Source organism: Pan paniscus, chromosome 19, assembly GCF_029289425.2.
Source record: "Pan paniscus chromosome 19, NHGRI_mPanPan1-v2.0_pri, whole genome shotgun sequence".
In the NCBI taxonomy this organism is placed as follows: Eukaryota; Metazoa; Chordata; class Mammalia; order Primates; family Hominidae; genus Pan; species Pan paniscus.
Window position 1 is genome coordinate 81709824 of NC_073268.2, and position 21930 is coordinate 81731753.

Here is a 21930-nt window from a genome sequence, read left to right on the forward strand (position 1 = left end):
GTATTCCTACTATAATATATTCACTGCCCTCAGAGGAACCTTAGTCTAGTGGAAATGACAAAATATGTCCACAAGTAATTAGAATGAAGGTGATGTGTCTGAACTCAACAAAAGGCAGCTATTAGAAATCCTCAGGAAGCAAACTCTTTCAGTGAAACTTAGGAATTCTCATTAAAGATAAGAAAAAAACAAGGACACATACTATCACTGGTACTACTTGATATGGAACTGGAGGCCTCACCTGTGCAATATGACAAACATTAATAAATAAGGATGAAATACAGGAAGGAAGATACAAACATTAAATCTGTTTAGGAATGATACAATTGCCTACTTAGAAAATTTAAGAAATCAACTGAAAGATCATTAGAAGTAATGTTGGTAAGAGCTCTGGTGAGACAACTGTAATACTCCTAAATACCAGAATTATCCATTTAGAAAAAACAAGGGAAATCCATGAAAAGAAAATATACCATAATATATTTGGGAATAAGTTTAATAAGAAATGTACAACACACCCATCCATATTAGGATAGATTTCAGTTGTAATGAAAAAACTAATGAAATGCAAAGAGATGTAAAGTTCCTGAATGGGAAGACTCAATATCGCAAAGATGTCAATTGTCCTGAGACTAATTCATAAATTCAATACAGTCCCCATAAGACAATCAGTGGGATTAAAAAAAAATGAACTCTACAATCTTAGCCCAAGATTCATGTGAAGGAGAAAATGCTGAAGAATAACTAAGACAATTTAGTTTAAATTTTTAAAAAGATGATGAGAGGAGTCTTCTCTTTATAGATGATATTTACTACATATTAGTACTCTTCAGAAAGGTTTTGCTTGTAATACCTGATTGGATCCTCACAACAAATTCATAAGGTGAGTACCACTATTAATCCATTTTCAAGATAGGGAAACTGAGGCAAATCAAGCAAGTAACTTGCTTAACGTTCCATAGCAAGTAAGTGGAAGTGGCAGAGCTGGGATCTGAAGCCAGGCACTGTGGCTCTGGAGCTCATGCTCTTAAGTACCATAATAGATGGCTCATATTGGCACAGGAAATCGATAAATGGGAAAGAAGAGAAAGTCCCAGATTCACACACATATCAAAAATTTGATTTTTGAAAATGATGGCATTTCCAAAAAATGGGAGAAATATATCTCAGTCAATACATGGTATTAGTATTAATAACTGGCTATTTGGAAAGGAAACTAGTAAAATTCCTGTATTAGTTTTTTATCATTGCTGTAACAAATTACCCAAAGTTAGCAGCTTAAAACAACACAGATTTATTCCCTCACAGTTTTGTAGGTTGGAAGTTTGAGGGAGCTCAGCTGGATCCTCAGCTCTGGGTATCACAAGGTCAAAATCAAGGTGTCAGCTGGCCTGGGCTCTTATCTGGAGGCTCTGGGGGAGAATTCACTTCTAAGCTCATTTGGGTTGTTGGCAGAATTCACTTCCTTGGCACTACAGGGCTGAGGTTCCCATTTCCTGGCTGGCTGTGAGCTGGGCGTCCCTCTCATCTCCTTGCGACTGCTATTCCTCATCATGTTGTCCTCTCCCTCTTTAAAGTGGCAATGGCGCAATGGTTCTTAGGCTTCAAATCTCTCTAGCCCCCCCGCCCTCTTTTGCCACATTTGCCATGTTCTCCTGCCTCCAGCTGCAGAAAGTTCTCGGCCCTTAATGGTCATGTGTCTGGATCAGCCCCACCACTTGGATAATCTGGGATCATCTGCCTTTTTTAAGGTTACTGATTAGTAACCTTGATTATATCTGCAAAATCTCTTGCAATGCAATGTGCATAGTCACAGATGCCAGGGACTGGGGTATGGACCTCCTTCAGGGGCCATTCTGTCTACCCCAATCCTTCTCCCACATAATATATCCCACATAACATAACAAATTTGAGGTAGATTAAAGAGTTAAATGTATGAAACGAAACTCTCAAAAGTATAAGAAAATAAAAGAGAATATATTTCATAATCTAGGTAGAGAGTACCTTCCTAAGCAAGCTTGGAAACCATAGGGAAAAAGATAGAAGATAATCTTCTCAAAAAATTAAAATATTGAATAAAAAATTAAAAGATAAGCAATTCTGAATTCTGAGAAAGTATTTGCAAATTATCTAACTAACAAATAATTAACATACAGACTATGTAAAAAATAAACTTTCTTTTTTTTGGAGTTGGAGTGTCACTCCATCACTCAAGCTGGAGTATAGTGGCACAATCTTGGCTCACTGCAACCTCCACCTCCTGGGTTCAAGCCATTCTCCTGCCTCAGTCTCCCGAGTAGCTGGGATTACAGGCGTGCGCCACCAAGCCCAGCTAATTTTTATATTTTTAGTAGAGACAGGGTTTCACCATGTTAGTCAGGCTGGTCTCCTGACCTCAGGCAAATAATAAACTGACCAAAAAATAAACTTCTATAGATCAAATTAGAAAAACAAATCAATAGAAACAATTAGCAATAAATGTGATCAAGCAATTCATGGAAATGCAAATACTTTCCACTCTTAGTAATGAATGTTTAGATAATCCATTCCCAGGTCTGTTTCAAAATGTTAGGCAAGGCAGGGAAGAATTATGGGGTCAAGATCCTGGAGATGACATAAAGCAGAAGAATTTGTAAAGCTGGCATGTGGGGACATTTTTACATGGTGGCCTTTGCCAATTCTAGAGTGGTTGGTGAGAGGCTGAGAAGCTGAACAAATCTTTCTTTTAACAGTTTCACACACAAAAAATCCAAAGAGACAAAAATTGCAGTCCCAGGCTCACTCAGGAGGAGTGTCTGATAAAATCCCTATACTTTGGGTGGATTCCAAAGGGCTACACTCTAGGAGTAGGAGTGAATTGGAAATAAACCAGCTCTCTCCAGAACTGAAGTTTAGCTTCAAGTCATCTCAATCTCTGAAAATAAATTAAGGCTATTCAAGATTACAAGTGCCACTACCCGTCTATCTAGAAACAAATCTAAGTTCTCTGGAGGAAATTAACATCATCCTTTGTCTTAAAATTGTTCCTATAAATTTTCATATAAAATATCTGGCACTCAATCAAAAATAGGCAGACTCACAAGAAGCAAGACAACATGCCAAGAGAAACAAAAGACAATGAAACAAGATCCTTGTGAGCTCCAGATCATGGTTATGAGACTTAGACTTTACAAGAACCAAGACATAGGTCCAACAGAATAAGAAAAATGATTGTGAATTTTGATATAGAATAAGTAATTTAAAAAGAACTAAGTAGAAAGTCTAGCTCTGGAAAACATAATAAGCAAAATTAAGAATGAGTTTAACAGTAGGTTAGACACAGCTAAGGAGAGAATTAGTGAGCTAGAGACTGGGTAAAAATAAAATATCCAGAATAAATACAGACATAGGAAACAGGGCTAGAAGGTCTAATATATACATATTGTATTTCCAGAAGGAAGACAGAGAGATAGAGTTAGGCAGAAGTAAAAGTAGAAAAATCTAAATACCATAACTACTAAAAAAAGTATATCTATAATTAATTACAAATCTTCCAACAAAGAAAAGTCTAGGCCCAGATGGCTTCATCAGTGAACTCCACCACCTATATTACAGGTGTTCACCATCATGTCCAGCTAATTTTTGTATTTTTATTAGAGATGGGGTTTCACCATATTGGCCAGGCTGGTCTCGAATGCCTGACCTCAAGTGATCCACCCACCTCGGCCTCCCAAAGTGCTGGGATTACAGGTGTGAGCCACCATGCTCGGTACCCCAAATATTTTAAAGGAAGAAAGACTATCAACTTGATACAAATTCTTCCAGAAAATAGAGACAGAATAATTTGTTTTATGAGGCCAGCAAACTTTAACACCAACATCCGATGAGAACATTATAATAAAAGAAAACTATAGGCCAATATCCCTGAGAAACATAGATGCAAAAATCCTAAACAAAATATTAGTAGACCAAAATCCATCTACAGGTTAAAAAAAAGGGATAACAAATGGGATTAATTCCATGAATGCAATATTATTATATTATTAATATTATTATATCAATAACATTAGAAAATAAACCTGTAAATTTTACTGCTTTCACTGAATAAGAAACAAAATTCATATGATTACTTCAAAAGATGGAGAAAAGGCATTTAAGAAAATTCAACATCTACTTGTGATTTTAAAAATGGAAAATGAACTCTTACTAAGAATAGAAAGAAAATTCCTTACTGTGATGAAGGCAGTCTATACAAAGTCAATTGTATTTCAGTATGTCAGCAACAAACTGTGAGAAAATGCAATTTTTAAAAATGCCATTTAAGGCCAGGCGCAGTGGTTCACGTAGCACTGCACACTCTGGGAAGCCAGAGGTGGGCAGATCACTTGAGGTCAGGAGTTTGAGACCAGTGTGGCCAACATGGTGAAACCCCATCTCTACTAAACATACAAAAATTAGCCAGGTATGGTAGCATGTGCCTGTAATCCCAGCTACTTGGGAGGCTGAGGCAGGGGAATCGCTTGAGCCCAGGAGGCGGAGGTTTCAGTGAGCCAAGATCATGCCACTGCACTCCAGCCTGGGTGAAAGAGGGAGACTCTGTCTTAAAAGAAAAAAAAAAAAAGAAGCCATTAAAAATAGCATCATAATATGTTAAATAAATAGGAGCAATCCTACCACCCAGAAGATGTTAAAGATATCTTCATAGAAAATGTAAAACAGAAAAATTAATTAATGTTTAAATAAAGTAGAGGGATATACTATGTTCACAGTAATGACTGGAAGACATTAGAAATTGACAAACCGAGTCTAAAATTTATATAGAAATCAGAAGAACCTACCACTGAAATGTAAACTTCACAAGGGCAAAGATTTTCATTCGGTTTGTTCAGCAACGTATATCCAGGCCATATAGTAGGTGCTCAGTAAATGTTTGGTGAATTGAAGTTTCAAAGTGTCTAAAGAGTTTACAGTAAGAGTTCACGCTGAGCTTCATTCAGTTACCATGGCACATTCTGATATACCATCTCATTTACCTTCCTGTTTATGAAATCACACAAAGCCTCAAAATCTTATATGCTGAATGGAGCAGTTGGGATCATTCGGTTTAGTTTTTCATTCTTTCTTCAGGGCATTCAGGCAAATAAAACCTTAAGCTGAAGAGTAGAAAAATAAGAGAAATTGCTGCTCTGGTTTCAACTGGGGGAGCCTGGCCTGGAACACCACCCCTTGGATTATCAACCCTAAGAAACAGGACAAGCATCTGAACATGATATCTGTGCCCTTTCCAACATGGCTGCTACCTAACTGAGCTGAGAAGAGCCCCCCAAATAAGTTTGTCAGGGCCAAGACAAACAGGTTGCAAATTCCTTCTTATTAATAATAAAAAACTGGACAATCTGGCTGTCAGCGTGCTCTTTACCTCCTATTTCTTCTCACCATTTTAGAATAAACCTGTCTGTAAATCTCACATACAAAACCTAAAAAGGATCTTTAAACTATTTATTTTCCTTTATTATAATAGAAGTTCCTAGAGTATAACCACATTTTCTATGCTATTTGTATATACTGAGAGCTAAGTACGTATTAAGTTGCTGGATTCAAAACAAACTTTGTACTTAATAAAATTTAAATGATGCCAATTACATTATATTCTTTACTAATTCTTAGTTTTTCATTTAATTCAATAAGTTACATGCATTTGAACATTTTCTAACTATATTTTTTTTCTACTGGAACTATGCCTTCTAATTTTGTATATAAATCCAACAGGATATCTACATGGAACATACATTTAAATGGCCTTTTAAACTTCTGAATTGTCTGTTGCATTGAAAAATCAACTTTCTTTCCTTGTTTCTAGTTTAAACTGATGTACATCTGGTACCTTTAAAACATCTCTACTTCGGCTGGGTGTGGTGGTTCACGCCTGTAATCCCAGCACTTTGGGAGGCTGAGGTGGGTGGATCACTTGAGGTCAGGAGTTCGAGACCAGCCTGGCCAACAGGGTGAAACCAGGTCTCTATTAAAAATACAAAAATTAGCCAGGTGTGGTGGCACGCGCCTGTAATCTCAGCTACTCAGGAGGCTGAGGCATGAGAATAGCTTGAACCCGGGAGGCAGAGGCTGCAGTGAGCCAAGATTGTGCCACTGCACTCCAGCCTGGGCGACAGAACAAGACCTTTATCTCCAAAAAAGATAAATAAATAAATAAATACATCTCTGCTTTTTCATTTGTTTGCCAATAAACAATTGCAATTGCTTCTACCTCAAAACAGCCCTTTCTCAACAGAAAAAGGGCTGGACTATAGTAAAAAAAGGAACTGCAAGTTAAGTGGCCCCTCGGAATGTTTGATACGTTTTTCCAAACATGAGAAGCACAATCAGTAGTCATCAAACATTTCTCTCTGCTGACTCAACCCCACCCTCTTTTTAACATCACTGTGTTGATCTCTACTTTCTCTTTCTACCTGTTCACTGAATTCTATGAATTCAGTGCTTAGTAGCTGTCAGATCAGGAAGCCTTGATAGAATACTGTGGGAACATAAACATATATATTCCTTTCTATCTTCCTGGGAAACTATATTTGATCACCCAGGTTAATACTTGATAATTCTATTCTGCTTGCCCACCAATTTTAAAAGGTGGGATAGAACACATCTTGGTTTTAAGTTTTTTCTATTTTATTCTTTAAGAGCCTCCATAATTTACTTGTTTGGAGTAAATCATATGTTTTGATCGAAAACATAATTTTTAATAAGGCTAAAATGAAAGCCAAAACTGTCTTAAAAATTAAACGGAAAGACATGAGACTATACCACAACATTACTTCATTCTAAGAATAGAAGATGAGACCCAGCCCCAAGGCAGGCACAGCCTGGCTTTGAACCCTCCAGTCCCAGGTCAGAGATCTGTGTGCTCCTGCGGCCCTCCCCGTGGTCTTCGTCATCCCTCAGTATTCACTGTAGGGACGAAGAGCCACTTCAACAATGTAGAAAATGTTTTATGGAAAAACAGCTGCAGCGATGCAGTCGGTGCTTTGCTGACACGTGGATTTGATATGTCAGCAAAGCACAGGATTAAAAACATGCAGCAAGCACATAGAGGATCCTGCCTCTTCTCTCCTCCCCCAGCACACTTAGCCCAGTGAGGTTAAAAACAAAGAGAATCTCAAGAAAGCAAAGATGAAACAGAGCACGTTAACACCAGAAGAGTGCTTCAAGTGATCCTTTAAAAATGGCATTGCAATCATTGTGTATGGTTTTTAGTGAGGGTTTTGGGTACAAGTGTTTGACTTGCTTTGGCGCTTTGCCACCAAAATCTATTAGAATAACTGATTTATAAGAAATATTTTGATAAGATGTGTATTTAATAAAAATACTAATGTCCTTGACACTGTGGTTCAAGGTTTTTTTTTTTTTTTTTTTTTTTTTTTTTCAGAAAACAGAGGCAAGTGTTCAAACTGTCACGGAGAATAACATGTGGCCAAAATTAAATGTGGTTCTATCTCTCATAACAAGTCTTAGAATGATGCATCATACCAGCTGTCTGGGAACAAATGTATTTTGTTGGCATGGGAACAAAAGAATTAGTCTGAATTTTGTAAATAAACTGTGGTTATTAAAATTACTCGAAACAAACCAGAATAATAACCATTAAACATGAAAAGTCAATAAAAGTCTTTGAATTACATTTCTGTTGCAATTCCTGTTTTCATAACATGCTTTGGGATGAAACATAGCTTTGAGTTGTTAGTACTTTTAAATAGACTTCACTGCAGATGAGTTAGCCAACAGCAGCTAAGACTGTGAAGTTTTAAAATCCTTTATGGAAAATGGAAATTAAAGGCTTGGAAATCTGTAGAAGACCAATTCTTTTTAACAATTGTCACAATTATTGCACCATTGATTTTCTGTCTCTATAGCATCTTATTCTTTAAGGCTGTCTGTGACTCCATAGATTTGTTGGTTACCCTTGATGATGACTGAGGTGGTTTAAAGATAAGCAGTGCTATCCACTGAAAGCTTTAAGTTTATTGATTTTGGTTCTCCTAATATCCATGCTACTCCTGGATAGATCACTGGGCATTGTGGGAGGCAAATCAACTCTTTGGGAATACAAATGATACTAGTTGTAATGGTATAACAGGCGGAAGGAGCTAAGGAGCTTCCAGAGTCGTCTAATATTACCCGAAAGCTACTTATACTAAAGAGACCAAGTTTTATTCTTTAAAAACCCAGAGACCTAGGAAGGAATCAGCAGAATGCTAAGTTCATCTATATAGAAAAATCAAGGACTTTTTTGGTGTCTTTTCTGCTTTGGCCTTCTTATAGGAGAGATTTGAAAGAAAAATCTGTCTTGTTTTAGAGGAGAGCAGAAAGGTGGGCGGCACGGGCAGGGCACTGGCATTTTGCTTTCTCTTCATCTTTCCCTGACCTGTGAATGCTTTTTGGTGCTATAATGTCTGAGGAATAGCTGAGGGCCCAGAGAAGCCATGAATGATCCTACCAGATGACCACCCCGGATGAAAATGATAAAAGAATATCTTTAATATTTGTTTTGATAAAAGTCTAGACAAGAATACACTGAGAAAAAGTCACTTAGAATATGTTTAGGAGGCCCAATACCAAGGGCCTGTGATCAGTACCCAAGTTCAGCAACTTTTGGAACTCTTTGTCCTCAAAGTCCCTGTGGCCTGTGATGCTGCTAATTCTTCCTCCCTCCTTCTCTCCATCTGTCACCCTCCCTCTCCCTCTTTCCATCCCGTCCTTCTTCCCCCCATTAATTCACCGATCGCCATTGGGCCTGATTTTGGGCTAAATGCTGGGATACAAGGATAAACATGACACAGTCCCAGCTCAGGTCCCACCCTCAAAGTGTACCATCTACTGAGGGAGTTTGATGGAAAAAGCTTTAATGCGGGGGGCGGGGAGGTGCATTTTAGTCCGTTCTCACACTGCTATAAAGATACTACCCAAGACTGGGTAATTTATAAACAAAGGAGGTTTAATTGACTCACAGATCTGCATGGCTGGGAGGCCTCAGAAAACTTACAATCATGGTGGAAGGGGAAGCAGGCACCTTCTTCACAAGGCGGCAGGAGACAGAGTGAGTGAGACAAAGGGGAAGAGCCTCTTATAAAACCATCAGATCTTGTGAGAACTCACTAACACAGGAACAGCATGGGGGAAACTGCCCCCCATGATCCAGTCACCTCCCACCAGGTCTCTCCCTCAACACCAGGGGATTACAATTCAAGATGAGATTTGGGTGGGGACACAAAGTCTAACCATATCAGGGGGCCACAGAAAGTACTGCAAAGGCACAGATAGATAAAAGTGGGACATCAGGTGGGCAGGGCTGTTTTGAGGATAGGGGCTCCGGAAAGCAAAGGCCTTACAGAGTGATTCAATTCAACAAGCGCTGGTGGATGCCATGAAGATGACAGATCGGGTCCTTACCCTAAGGGGCATAATGTCTAGTAGGAAATTCTCTTTCGTTTTCCTGCCTTTAAATTCTCCTGGCTCTGCTCTTCCTGCCCATTCCTTTTCAATCCTCTTTGCATCCTCCTCTATCTTCTCTGGTCCCTTGGCTGTGACCCTGCCTACCAATCTGCTCATGGCCCTCTTATATCCCTCTATGCTCTTCTTTGTCAATATTATCCACACATTCTGGGCTTCTGCTATATCTGCATCAAGACGACTCTGACATGCTTAAAGTCCTAGGGCTCTTTCTTGACTCCTGGATTCAGATTTTCATTTAAATGCCTCCAAATGAATGTCCTCCTGCTAGCATCTAGGATGCAACATCTAAAAAAATGATAGTGTCATTGTCCACTATACACCAGCTTATCAATTAAAAAAGGTATTATTTTCAACACATTCCTTTCTTCCACTCTCTAAATCTCTATATTCTGTGAATTTTTCCTTTTTTTAATTTTTTTTTTTTTTTTTTTTTTTTTTTGAGACAGGATCTCCCTCTGTAGCCCAGGCTGGAGTACAGTGGTGCAATCTTGGCTCACTGCAACCTCTGCCTCCCTGGCTCAAGGGATCCTCCTACCTTAGCTTTCTGAGTATCTAGGACTACAGGTGCACATCACCACACCTGGCTAATATTTTTGCATTTTTTTTTTTAAGAAACGGGGTTTCACCATGTTGGCCAGGCTAGTCTGGAACTCCTGGGCTCAAGCAGCCTGCTTGTCTCAGCCTCCCAAAGTGCTGGGATTATAGGCATGAGTCACCATGCCAGGCCTGAATTTTTCTTTTCTTTCTTTCTTTTTTTTTTGAGATGGAGTCTCACTCTGTCACACAGGCTGGAGTGCAGTGGTGTGATCTCAGCTCACTGCAACCTCTGCTGCCCAGGTTCAAGCAATTCTCCTGCCTCAGTCTCCTGAGTAGCTGGGATTATAGGCACCTGCCACCGCGCCCAGCTAATTTTTGTATTTTTAGTAGAGACAGGGTTTCAACATCTTGGTCAGGCTGGCCTTGAGCTCCTGATCTCGTAATCCACCCGCCCCGGCTTCCCAAAGTGTTGGGATTACAGGCATGAGCCACTGCGCCCAGCCTGAATTTTTGCTTTTAAATGCATCTTCACATTTACCCTCTTCTTTCTACCCCTTTTGACAATATCCAGCTCAAGCCTTCCGTATTTCTCTTGTGACCAGTGATGTGAATTTTAGGCCATAACCTCTGAATTGGTCTCCTTTCATTTCTTGTTCATCTTCCCTGATGGACTAATCTTTGTAAAATATAACCTCAGTCATCTAGCACTCCCCAGCAAAGAAAAAGTCCCCCATTGCTGACAACTGCTTTCTAACGAATGACTGAACTGCTCAGCATTCCATCCAGAATTGGCTGCTGGTCCTGACACACAACACAGCGCTCAATAAAGAGTAGACACTCAGTAACAAAGGATCCCTCTTCCCTTTTTTTAATGGATGAAATGAACAAAACAAACTTTCTGGTCTTGTTTTCCTCTTCACTGATATCACACCTTCTGGCCAAGATGTTACTCAATGTCCCTTGAACGCTCGGCATGTTCTGCTCTTCACTCTGCCCTCTAACTAGAATGTCCTTCCTCTCTGTTAATGCCCAGCCCAGATGTTCCCTTCTCCGCTATAAACAACTATAATCACACACGTTGCATCTCTATGATGTTTGATAGTTTTTGAAGTATTTTTACACACTTTATCTTGTTTTGATGTTCCCAAGAACCCTGTGGGAAGATATTTTACTAACATTTTACTGATTAGGAATCCATTATCCAGAAAGGTTGAGTGGCTTACCCATGATCACATGATTAATAGTGATAAAGGTGGACTGAGAACCAGCAGCACTTTTCCCACTAGATCACGACAGTCCTTGAAGCCTCTTCTGGTTTCTCTCCCTGTGCCTTGGTGAGGGTATCTGGGACTCTGCAGCCCACGAGGGAACCTCTTTCCCCACCCTGCAACCCCTAAACACACACAATTACCATGGAGACCATCTTTGGTCACTAGTGTCTCTCCTAAATTAGTTGATGTGTCTAGGCCTTAAATATGAAGTTGGTTGCTGCAAAGCTGTGATCGAAATGTTAAAGTGTGACTTTTAGCTATTCTAAAATAATTTATGAGTCACTTGTGCCTGCACAGTCCAGACCTTTAATGCTTGCAAAACCAGATGAGACTTAGAACTAAACCAGCTGGCTGCAAAAAAATACTGAGCAGAAAACCGAAGAGGACCCCAGGGGCAACCCAAGACAGCAAGACAAGGTAGAAGCCAGGAGCCTTCAAGAGAAGGCTGGCAGAATGCTGATTCCTGACGAACAGCTTTGGAAGGACCCGGCTCCCCAGAGGGCTGCAAGCTCTTGAAACAACCCCAAATTAGCAAGTGCCACACACTGCCTAGGCAGTGGGACCCTAACCTCTTCCTGGTTAAAGATCCTCTCCTTCCTTCCCATAGGATCAGGGAAGATGGAAGGAAGGACCAGTGCTTGCATTCTTTCTGCATATTGTGATTCTGAGCCTCCAAGCCATTTAGTAAAAGAACCAACTTCCAGCTGGGTGCGGTGGCTCAGGCCTGTAATACCAGCACTTTGGAAGGCCGAGGCAGGCAGATCACCAGGTCAGGAGTTCGAGACCAGCCTGGCCAATATGGTGAAACCCCGTCTCTACTAAAAATACAAAAATTAGCCAGGCATGGTGGTGGGCGTCTGTAATCCCAGCTATTCGGAAGGCTGAGGCAGGTGAATCACTTGAACCCGGGAAGCAGAGGTTGCAGTGAGCCAAGATAGTGCCACTGCATTCAGCCTAGGCAACAGAGTGAGACTCCATCATTAAAAACAAAAACAAAAACAAAAACAAAACCAACTTCCATTCCATGCCTGGGGTCTACATTTTATACACATCCCATTTACTCTATCAGACTGTAAACTCCTTGAGGGCAAAATCTATAACTTATTCATCTTCATTTCTTCTCAGACCTAACACTGTTTAGCAAAATACACCTGTTAAAAGAATAAAATGTTGAGTAAAAAAAGACTGAGTCTCCTGTGAAACACTCAGCATTGTATTTTATTTATTAGAACATCTCTAAAGTATTGTTTTTTTCTCACTAATTTGTTTAATAAAATATCCTTCTGGGAAACTGAGTGATCAATGTAATTAAAGCTATTCATACTTTCAAATTTTAAGATAGCCAGTTTGAAGCAGGGAATTTTGCTCTGTGTATGTTAATATCCACAGATTGGTATGTTAGAATCTGACATTGTTTGGTGTCTTTGTTATAAATACATGCTTTACACAGTGTTAAGAATAACAAGAAAACTTTTAGACTATTTATTTTCTTCCTTTTCTTTTCTATAATTTATCAAACCAAATTATCTAGTCTCATTGTGAATAACGAAACATTGTTTGCTCTCCATTGTGAATAATGAAACTAAGTGAATTTTAGTTTTACCCAAAATATTTTAATCTGTACCTGTACCCGAGTGACAGATGGCATATATCCATTTTACGCAGTGTTTAACACAGTGGAAAATAATATTCTGGGAGTAAGCAGACCACTTACAGACCTACCCTGGGTCTGCCACTAGTGTGTTGTACATTAGGGAAGTCACATCCTTCCTGATGACTCAGTTTCTTTGCACAATGAAAAAGTCTGACTCAAGCTCTGATCTCCCTTCTTTGATGAAATTATGGGGTTCTTGCTCAGAATAAACTGGAATTAGAAATTATTACCTCCTCCTATGAATAAAAATAATGGTGATTTTAAACTGCTGTTTATTGATTAGAGAAAACATCACGTTTTTGTAAAGCTGACTTAGAAAATTTATTTTCTGATTCTATTAGTGTTATTTCTCTTGAATCTGCCCAAGGAGAAGGTTAACCCTTTGTGCCCCGCAATGAGCACATCTTCCCTGGGGACTCTGTGTGCTGATCTGTCCGCTTGAGGGGACAGAAGGGAGAGTTGGTGGCACCAAAGCATGTGGTGGACAGCAAAGATGCCACCCATCAAGACCTGATGAGAAGCAGCTTTTGGTTTTTAATTAAAAACATAACTTTTACAATGCCTCATTCATTTCTTGTTTTTATAGAATCAAAACACAGAAATTTTTCTTAAATGAAAACCAGAAACCATTTAAACATTTTTAAAGCAAGCAAGTTAAAAAAAGCAGCTTAGGATTGTCTTTTGTAATTCTGCCAGTTTCAATTTTGATTCCTTAATGCAACCAGTATCAGGATAACAATATTTGCTTGAAAAGAAAGAGAAGATAGTCCTCAGGGGCTGTTTCAAACACATTTTAGTTGTTCGATTGGCTGATGTGAGGCTAGCTACTGTTATTGAAGTTGCTTTGATGAACAGTGAAAAATACATTCATAATGTAACAATCTCAACATTTTAGATATCCTTAGTAAACTCATATTTAGCAGATCCTAAAAAGTGTCTATGACAATAGTTCTAATTTTTTTTTTTTTTTTTTTTTTGAGATGGTGTCTTGCTCTGTCACCCAGGCTGGAGTGCAATGGCACAATCTCGGCTCACTGCAACCTCCACCTCCCAGGTTCAAGCGATTCTCCTGCCTCAGCCTCCCAAGTAGCTGGGATTACAGGCGCCCGCCACCACGCCTGGCTAATTTTTGTATTTTTAGTAGAGACAGGATTTCACCATGTTGGACAGGCTGGTCTCAAACTCCTAACCTCAGGTGATCGGCTTTCCAAAGTGCTGGTATTACAGGCATGAGCCACTGTGCCCAGCCTAGTTCTAATTATTTTTGACTACTTGTGTTAGTGTCACAGATTTAAAGGGGGACATAGGTCAAATTTAGATAAAAGATTAAGTTAAATATGGATGAATAGTATTTGTTAAATATCTATTATTTGTTATGCAGTTTAATTGAAACAACTGGCTTTTTTTTTTTTTTTCAGCTACATCCTAGGACCTTGTGGAAAGAACCCAACATCTCTTGGTTACAAAGATTATGAAATATTCAGCTTTACCCATGGGTATTTCCTGACATTTCTTTGGTAAACTGTAGCCTAATAGAAGATATCAGGAATTAGTGTAAGAAATATTCTAAAAAGCTATTGTCACTACAAAGATGAAAGTAACTTTGATGATCAAAAAGAAGTCAATAAAAAAAGACTGAAAGTAGTTCCTGAATCCTTCTCTATTGTTCATTTGGGATTTCCTAATTTCCCTACTCTCAATATATTATGGAATTTTCCGTGTGAAGTTTTGCCATGAATTAAATTGATGTCAACAAAAGTTTTACCTTAAGTCATATTTTACCACAAACTAGAGAAGCCCCAGTCCTCCAGGGAGCACCTTTTCCTGCCTTTAAGAAGCTTGTCTCTTCTCCTTCTTTTAATTACAAGCATCATCTACAGAGGATGGGGCTCAGTTGACCTTCAGTGACAATTAGACCTGCTGATTTGACATGAACAAATCCATGCTCCCATCCGAGGAGGCATTTTCATCTCTTTGACTTGGCACATGATGGGCAAGTGTGCTGTGCTTGTGTTTCCTTTGCTCGTTGCTTTTCTCTGCCCATGGAAAGCCAATGGCATTTGCTCCTCTACCAGGAAGCAGGAATACAATGTCTGTTTGCCTGCCATCCTTGATAAGTTTACTTTCTCTATCATTGCTATCCAGTTTTTTTTTTTTTATTTGCTAGATATGTAACTTGAAAATTGTCATGGAAGGAGCAAAAGTTTGGAGTTCAGATAAACCTGGATCTGAATACTCTTCTACTACTGTGTGATCTTGGATCTACTGCTGTGTGATCTTGGATGAGTTAATCACTCTGGATTTTGGCATGCTATTCACAAAATGCAGATGATAATACTGATCTTACATGGTTATTGTGAAAATTAAATGAACCAGTATGTGTAACATTTATTGTACAGTGTCTGTCATCTTGTCAGCATTTGATAAGGTATAGTTATTATTAATTTTTTTTTTTTTTTTTTTTTTTTTTTTTGAGATGGAGTCTTGCTCTGTCTCCCAGGCTGGAGTGCAGTGGCGTGATCTCGGCTCACTGCAACCTCCGCCTCCCCAGTTCAAGCAATTCTCCTGCCTCAGCCTCCTGAGTAGCTAGGACTATAGGCACCTGCCACCACGCCCAGCTGATTTTTGTATTTTTAGGAGAGACAGGGTTTCACCATGTTGGCCAGGCTGGTCTCGAACTCCTGACCTCGTTGATCCGCCCACCTTGGCCTCCCTAAGTGTTGGGATTACAGGTGTGAGCCACTGCGCCCGGCCTAGTTATTACTAATTTTTTATTCTAGTATTATTCTATTTTGTTATCCTATTGTTGGGTGTATTACATAGACATTATATAAAACGTATATGTATATATGTATATTTATGCATCTCATATACATGATATGTACATACATATGTGATATACATATGACACAGAGTTCATTAGAGAGTAGGAAGGAATTATAGGAGGGCAAGTCAATTCAGTAAGTATTAACAGTCAGCATCTATTAGGTGATTACTTTCATCATTTTGTACAATCCTCTATCGTGGGATCCTGTTTGTAAACATCTCCAGAGATTAAAGAAGAAAAGAAAACCTTCTCTATCAGCCTTACTTTTGTGTTTCCCCTTCTCCCAAATTCAGAATAAGCTAATATAATATGCCAATATTCCTGTACTGAGTTTTACAACCAATGTATAAACATCTGTCAATTCCTATGACTGTTTCTGTACATAATGGATTGGTGGCACTTAGATCAATATTAGCAACGCTACACTCAACGGCTGAGGGCAATGCATTTATAAAGGGTTTCATCAAGATTCATGGTCTCTAGTGATACATGTTGACCTTTTAGTTTAAATTGTCAAAATTACCACTAAGTGTAATTTATTATAACCAGAAGAATTGGGTGAAAATAATGCTGTCATTTAAAAATAAAATAGGTCATTAGCTATTGTCATAGCCATACTATTCTGGGTTATATTACATTATTTTGAAAAGAATGGAAAGAAAGAGGAGAAAACTAAAATTCAAAAGAAAATGTGATTTATGCCTCTAAGCAAAATAATATCCATTTATTTTGAAATGATGACATAGCAGACACTGTTGGCTGCATACTCAACACTCCATTTCCCCTCCTTTTTGTTCCAGTTTTCATTCTTCTCCCAGTTTCATCACCAGCAGGTGGGTCCTGATTATTCTAGGCTAGTTTTGTATACTCAGTTCTTTAGCCAGGGACTGGGTATGCCAGGCTAAGCATGTGACCTTCTCTGGCCAATGACATGTAAAGGGAGGGGTTAGTTTCCAGGAAAGATTTCCTTACTCATTAGGCCCTAGAAACTGGCAGCCCTTTTCTGCCTCCGAATAGTGCAGATCTGGGCAGAATGCCTGGCACTGCTGCAGCCATCTTGAAGTTGGTTCTAGAATGAAGCCAGCACCGGAGGGAGAGTCATGAGAATGCTTTACTTGTGGACTTCTTGTTCTGTGAGATAATAAATTGCTTTATTTTTTATGTCAACCATGGGTGGGATATTCTGTTACTTGTACCCAAAGCATCTTAACTGAAACAGGCAATGTGTAAACTTGTTTTTTTTTTTGAGACGGAGTTTTGTTCTTGTCACCCAGGCTGGAGTGCAATGGTGCGATCTCGGCTCACTGCAACCTCTGCCTCCCGGGTTCAAGTAATTCCCCTGCCTCAGCCTCCCAAGTAACTGGGATTACAGGCACCTGCCACCACACCCAGTTAATTTTTGTATTTTTAGTAGAGACAGGGTTTCACCATGTTGGCCAGGCTTGTCTCGAACTCCTGACTTCAGGTGATCCACCCACCTCGGCCTCCCAAAGTGCTGAGATTACAGGTGTGAGCCACTGCACCTGGCTGCACACACTTCTTGACCTAGAGAAAGTAAACAAGAGAGTCAAATAGTAAAGGAGAGGGTACCTGTTCCTGTGACTCCAATTCTTTGTGTTGTAATTTTTTCTCTGCACATCGCACCTGATTAGAACGGTTTTCTAATTCATCTTGTAAAACCTGAAACAGTATAAAATAAAGATATCATTAATAATTAGCACACTTGGAAAAATAGTTCTACACCATGAACTGGCACTAAAAAGGCCTCAGATCTCTAGTTTATTACTCTTGTTCCAAAGCATTCAGGCAAACAATATCAGACTTTTGTGTGTCAGGCCAAGATGTTTTCTGCTTTAAGAATACCTAGTATAAAAAATTCCAAAGTTATAAAATAGACAAATTGGCAGATGTCAATCATATATTAAAATGTCTCATATTCCCAGCACAGAACCACAAGCATGTAATAAAGCATATGTAATAAAGCATAACACTATTGCAATGAAAATGGCTCCCTCAGGACACCTGCAATGTACACTTACACTCTGAATATCATTGTGAAGGATAGGAATTGTAATATCTGACCAGCATAACATTTTTCAAAATTATATTATGATAATTTGAGTAAATTATAGCAGCCTTAAAGGAATTTCTTTATAAAGTCAGAGAGGATGGTATGGAACTTGAGGAACTTGTAAGAAATGGAAAGAGGTGAACTCTTTCCTTTGCCAAGTAGCTGTTTGAAATAGCATTCAGGTTAATATGGGAAATGGAAATCACAAAGACCAATAATTACCACTGCATCAATTACTATGTTAAGTAAAGAGGTGAACTAGAAAAAGAACTTGTAGTTTCCATGTGCTATTTCTATAATGACACTGGATTGTCCATTCAAACAATCCAATGTAATTACAGAAATACTACATGGAAAGTTACAGTGAGCAGAATGCATGGGGTGGTAACAGCAAAGGTGCCAAATTCACAAAATTCATTTCATCCAGTCAATATTAGTGAGTTCCTGCTCTGTGTCAAGAATTACGATAGGTACTCTAGACATAGCAATGAAAGAAAACAGACCAAAAAAAAAAAAAAAAAAAACCCTGGTCAGGCACAGTGGTTCACATCTGTGATCTCAGCACTTTCAAAGGCTAAGGCAGGAGGATCACTTGAAGCTAGGAATTCAAGATCAGCCTGGGCAACATAGCAAGATCTTTTCTACAATTTTTTTAAATTTAATTAGCTGGGTGTGGGGGTGCAAACCTGTGGTCCCAGCTACTTAGGATGCTGAGGCAGGAGGATCACTTGAGCCCAGGAGTTTGAAGCTGCAGTGGGCTATGATTGTGTCACTGCACTCCAGTCTGGGTGACAGAATGAGACCCTGTCTCAAAAAAAAAAAAAAAAATCCTTGCATTCACATGCTTAGATTATAGTGGGGTGGAGGTAGGCAATAAGCAAACAGTAAGTGTATTATATAACCGTGATGAGTGCAGAAGAAAAATAAAGCAGGGAAGGGGACATTCTGGAGTGGTGTGAGGAAGGGGGGATTGAGATTTTAAACAGATGGTCCAAGAAGGCCCAGCTGGGCGAAGACCTGAAGGACAAGAGAGAGCAAGTCACATGTAAATTTCCACAGGAAGAGCCTTCCAAGCAATGGCCACTGCATGTGGAATGACTCCGAGATGGTATGTTTGTGGAAGCCATAAGGTCACTGTTGAGAGTGGTCAAAGCAGCAGCAGTGAAGTCAAGGACATAACAGGGTTCAAGTCACATCAGGTCACGTGGAGTCTCACAGGTCAAAGGCTTTAGATTTTGCCCAGAGATAGACAGGAAGTTGCTGGGGGGTGGGGAGCAGGTGCTGTCTGAAGAGCAGACTGAGGGGCAAGGCAGAGGCAGAGAGCAGGGGAGAGGCCACTGCAACACCAGGAAAGGGAAGATGGAGAGCGGGGCCAGGTGGTAGCAGCTGATGAAGGAAGGATCAGGTCCAGGTATGAAATAGAGATGATGGCCCTGAAGGAGTGGAAGCAGAGAGAGGAAAAAACAGGACCCCAGGGATTCTGGCCTGAGGAGCTAAGACTGCAGTTGGCATTCATAGAGACAGGGCAGGTGTTGGGGGAGAGGAGCCGGGGCTCAGCCTCAGTTGGGTTCAGTTTGAAATGCCTATTACACATCCAGGTGGAGACACGAGTTCAGACACAATGGCTAAATTAGTGTCCATTAAAGATTCCTGCAAACACAATGCCAGTCTTTTTTATGTCCAGATAAACAGTGGTTCTTAACCTTTTGGGAGGTTCTAGACTCCTTTGAGAATCTGATGAAAGCTATGTAGTTACTCCCTAGAAAGAGAAAAACCATAGTTTTATGACTTTGCCTCTCAGTGTAGGACATTCATAGATTGCCTGAAGCCCATCTGTGAATGGACCCCAGGCTAAGAACTAATTTAAAAAGTGAAATGGTCTGTGAATGAGCTTGCATGCTTTAGGGTGTCTTTGATATTAGACTTGATCATAAATCTACAACTCAACCAGGTCTGAGAATGAGCTTGGAAGTCTCTCCATTCTTGAATTGTCTATAATTCCATTGTTGTGTTCTACTTCCAAAAGGATGAATGCAATAGTTCCTGTGCTTGTTGATGAGGTAGCCTTTCCCCCACCCCCTACTTTCATAGCTACCAACAAATAGGATCTTATCAGCTTCTTTTATTGCATAATTGGGGAAAGTAATGATTACTGTATTGGGAAGAATAGTTATCTATTTTTTTTGTCACCACTTTTTCCTGCTCTCTAATCCATCCTCACACCACTGTCAGAGTGATCTTCTTAAACTTAAATCTGATTATGTTGTTCCCTGACTGAAATGCTTAAACAACACTCCAGCCCCGCTGAGAGACAGCTCTCACTCCTTAGCACAGCATACAAGGGGCTTCATCAACTGGCTTGGTCTCCAGCCACGCTGCGCCGTAGGAAGCCTTGGCATGCCGTGCAGATGTCATTACCAGCAATAACAACGGGAGCTATCATCCACGGAGTGGATTTTGTTTTTAACCCTTATGACAATTTTGTGCACCCAGTATTATTTCATCTATGTTAGAGAGGATGTAATTGAGGCTCCATGCAGTTAAAACTACCTTGCTCAAGTCCATGTGGTTAGCAGTAAGACACTGCACTGGAATTTTTTTTTTTTTTTTTTTTTTTTTGAGACAGAGTTTCGCTCTGTCACCCAGGCTGGAGTGCAGTGGCACAATCTCGGCTCATTGCGACCTCCACCTCCCGGGTTCAAGCGATTCTCCTGCCTCAGCCTCCAAGTAGCTGGGATTAAAGGCATGTGCCACCACACCCGGCTAATTTTTTATGTTTTTAGTAGAGACGAGGTTTCACCATGTTAGCCAGGATGGTCTCGATCTCCTGTCCTTGTGATCCACCCACCTCAGCCTCCCAAAGTGCTGGGATCACAGGCGTGAGTCACCACGCCCGGCCTGGACTGGAATTTTAACATATTTCTGTAACTTCAAATTGAATATGTTTGTGCTACTCCATGCTGCCTCTTTCCCACTCTGTACTGATTTTCTCTTTTCTTTGCCTGGAAGTCCCTACCGCACCTACTCTGCTCAATGATGTAATTGCCCTAATCTATACAAGAGCTAAGTATGGACTTCTCTGGGCTTTCATCCATCTAGTGTTTAAGAGAATTAATTTACATGTCTGGGTGGCATGCAACTGCAGCTCAGGGCTCTCCTCTCTTCATCTCTGCAAGCCCAGTGCCAAGCCAGCTCAATGCCTGGTACACAGGTGACACTGAATTCATGTTTGTGGAAGGAACTCATAAACATTTGAACTCTACTCCCTAAAGATATGTACTTCAATCATCAGGGCTTCTGACTGTCTTTCATGTGGCACATTTAACCAAAGGTGATTATGTGTCCTGAGACACAAAATACACAAATATATCCTCCAAATGTCTATATCTATCTCTGAACATACACACACATATCATAATGATAATAACTGATAATATATTATCTGGTTTCTGCTACAATAAAAAATACTCCTTTAATTTTATTTCACAGAAGAGAAAGATGGCATGCCTCTCCCTTCTCTTAAACGAAGAGTTGTTTCCCACTTCCTGGCTTCTCTCCCTCCTTGCCTTCACCTGCAGAACCCTGAGAGTGCCACACTCGGCGTCCCACATCCTCCCCCATTCACTACATACCCCGTTACACCTGCCCCCTGTCCCCACTGCTCTCCTGAGTCAGTTTTCACACCAGTCACTTGTCATCTACCAAATGCCAAACCCAGAAGCTAACTTTCTTCCTTTTTCCACAGAAGCATTTGGCCCTATTCATGCCCAATTGTGTTTTTCTCTTGAATTTTGAGGAAATAATTCTGCTCAGTGAAGTCAAGGGATTAAAAAAAAAAAAAGAGGATGCTGCAAAAGTGAAGGCCAAAGACAATAGGCCTGGAAAGAGGGTGGTGGATATGGAGAAGGGGATGGGTGTAGTGGAACCATTGACAGGGAATCAGAAAAAAGGGACTCAGAGATACCCCAAGGCTTTGAGATGGAGTGACCAGAAAATAGTGAATTCTTGCTAAGCACAAGTCAGAAGCGGTGGGGCAGTGTGCTTTCTGACATGCTGGGTTGAAGGTGCT

The 21930-nt window shown here is 40.0% G+C and overlaps 1 protein-coding gene across 22 annotated transcripts in view; it reads right to left on the bottom strand.

The window, feature by feature from the left end:
• CEP112 (centrosomal protein 112) overlaps positions 1-21930 on the bottom strand; it is a 554108-nt gene that overhangs the window by 36143 nt on the left and 496035 nt on the right. For all 22 annotated transcript variants that reach the window (XM_063599331.1, XM_063599328.1, XM_063599327.1 and 19 more), the window contains one exon: positions 17381-17470. In XM_063599331.1, coding sequence (XP_063455401.1) covers positions 17381-17470 — 90 coding nt within the window. The remainder of the gene's footprint in view (positions 1-17380; positions 17471-21930) is intronic.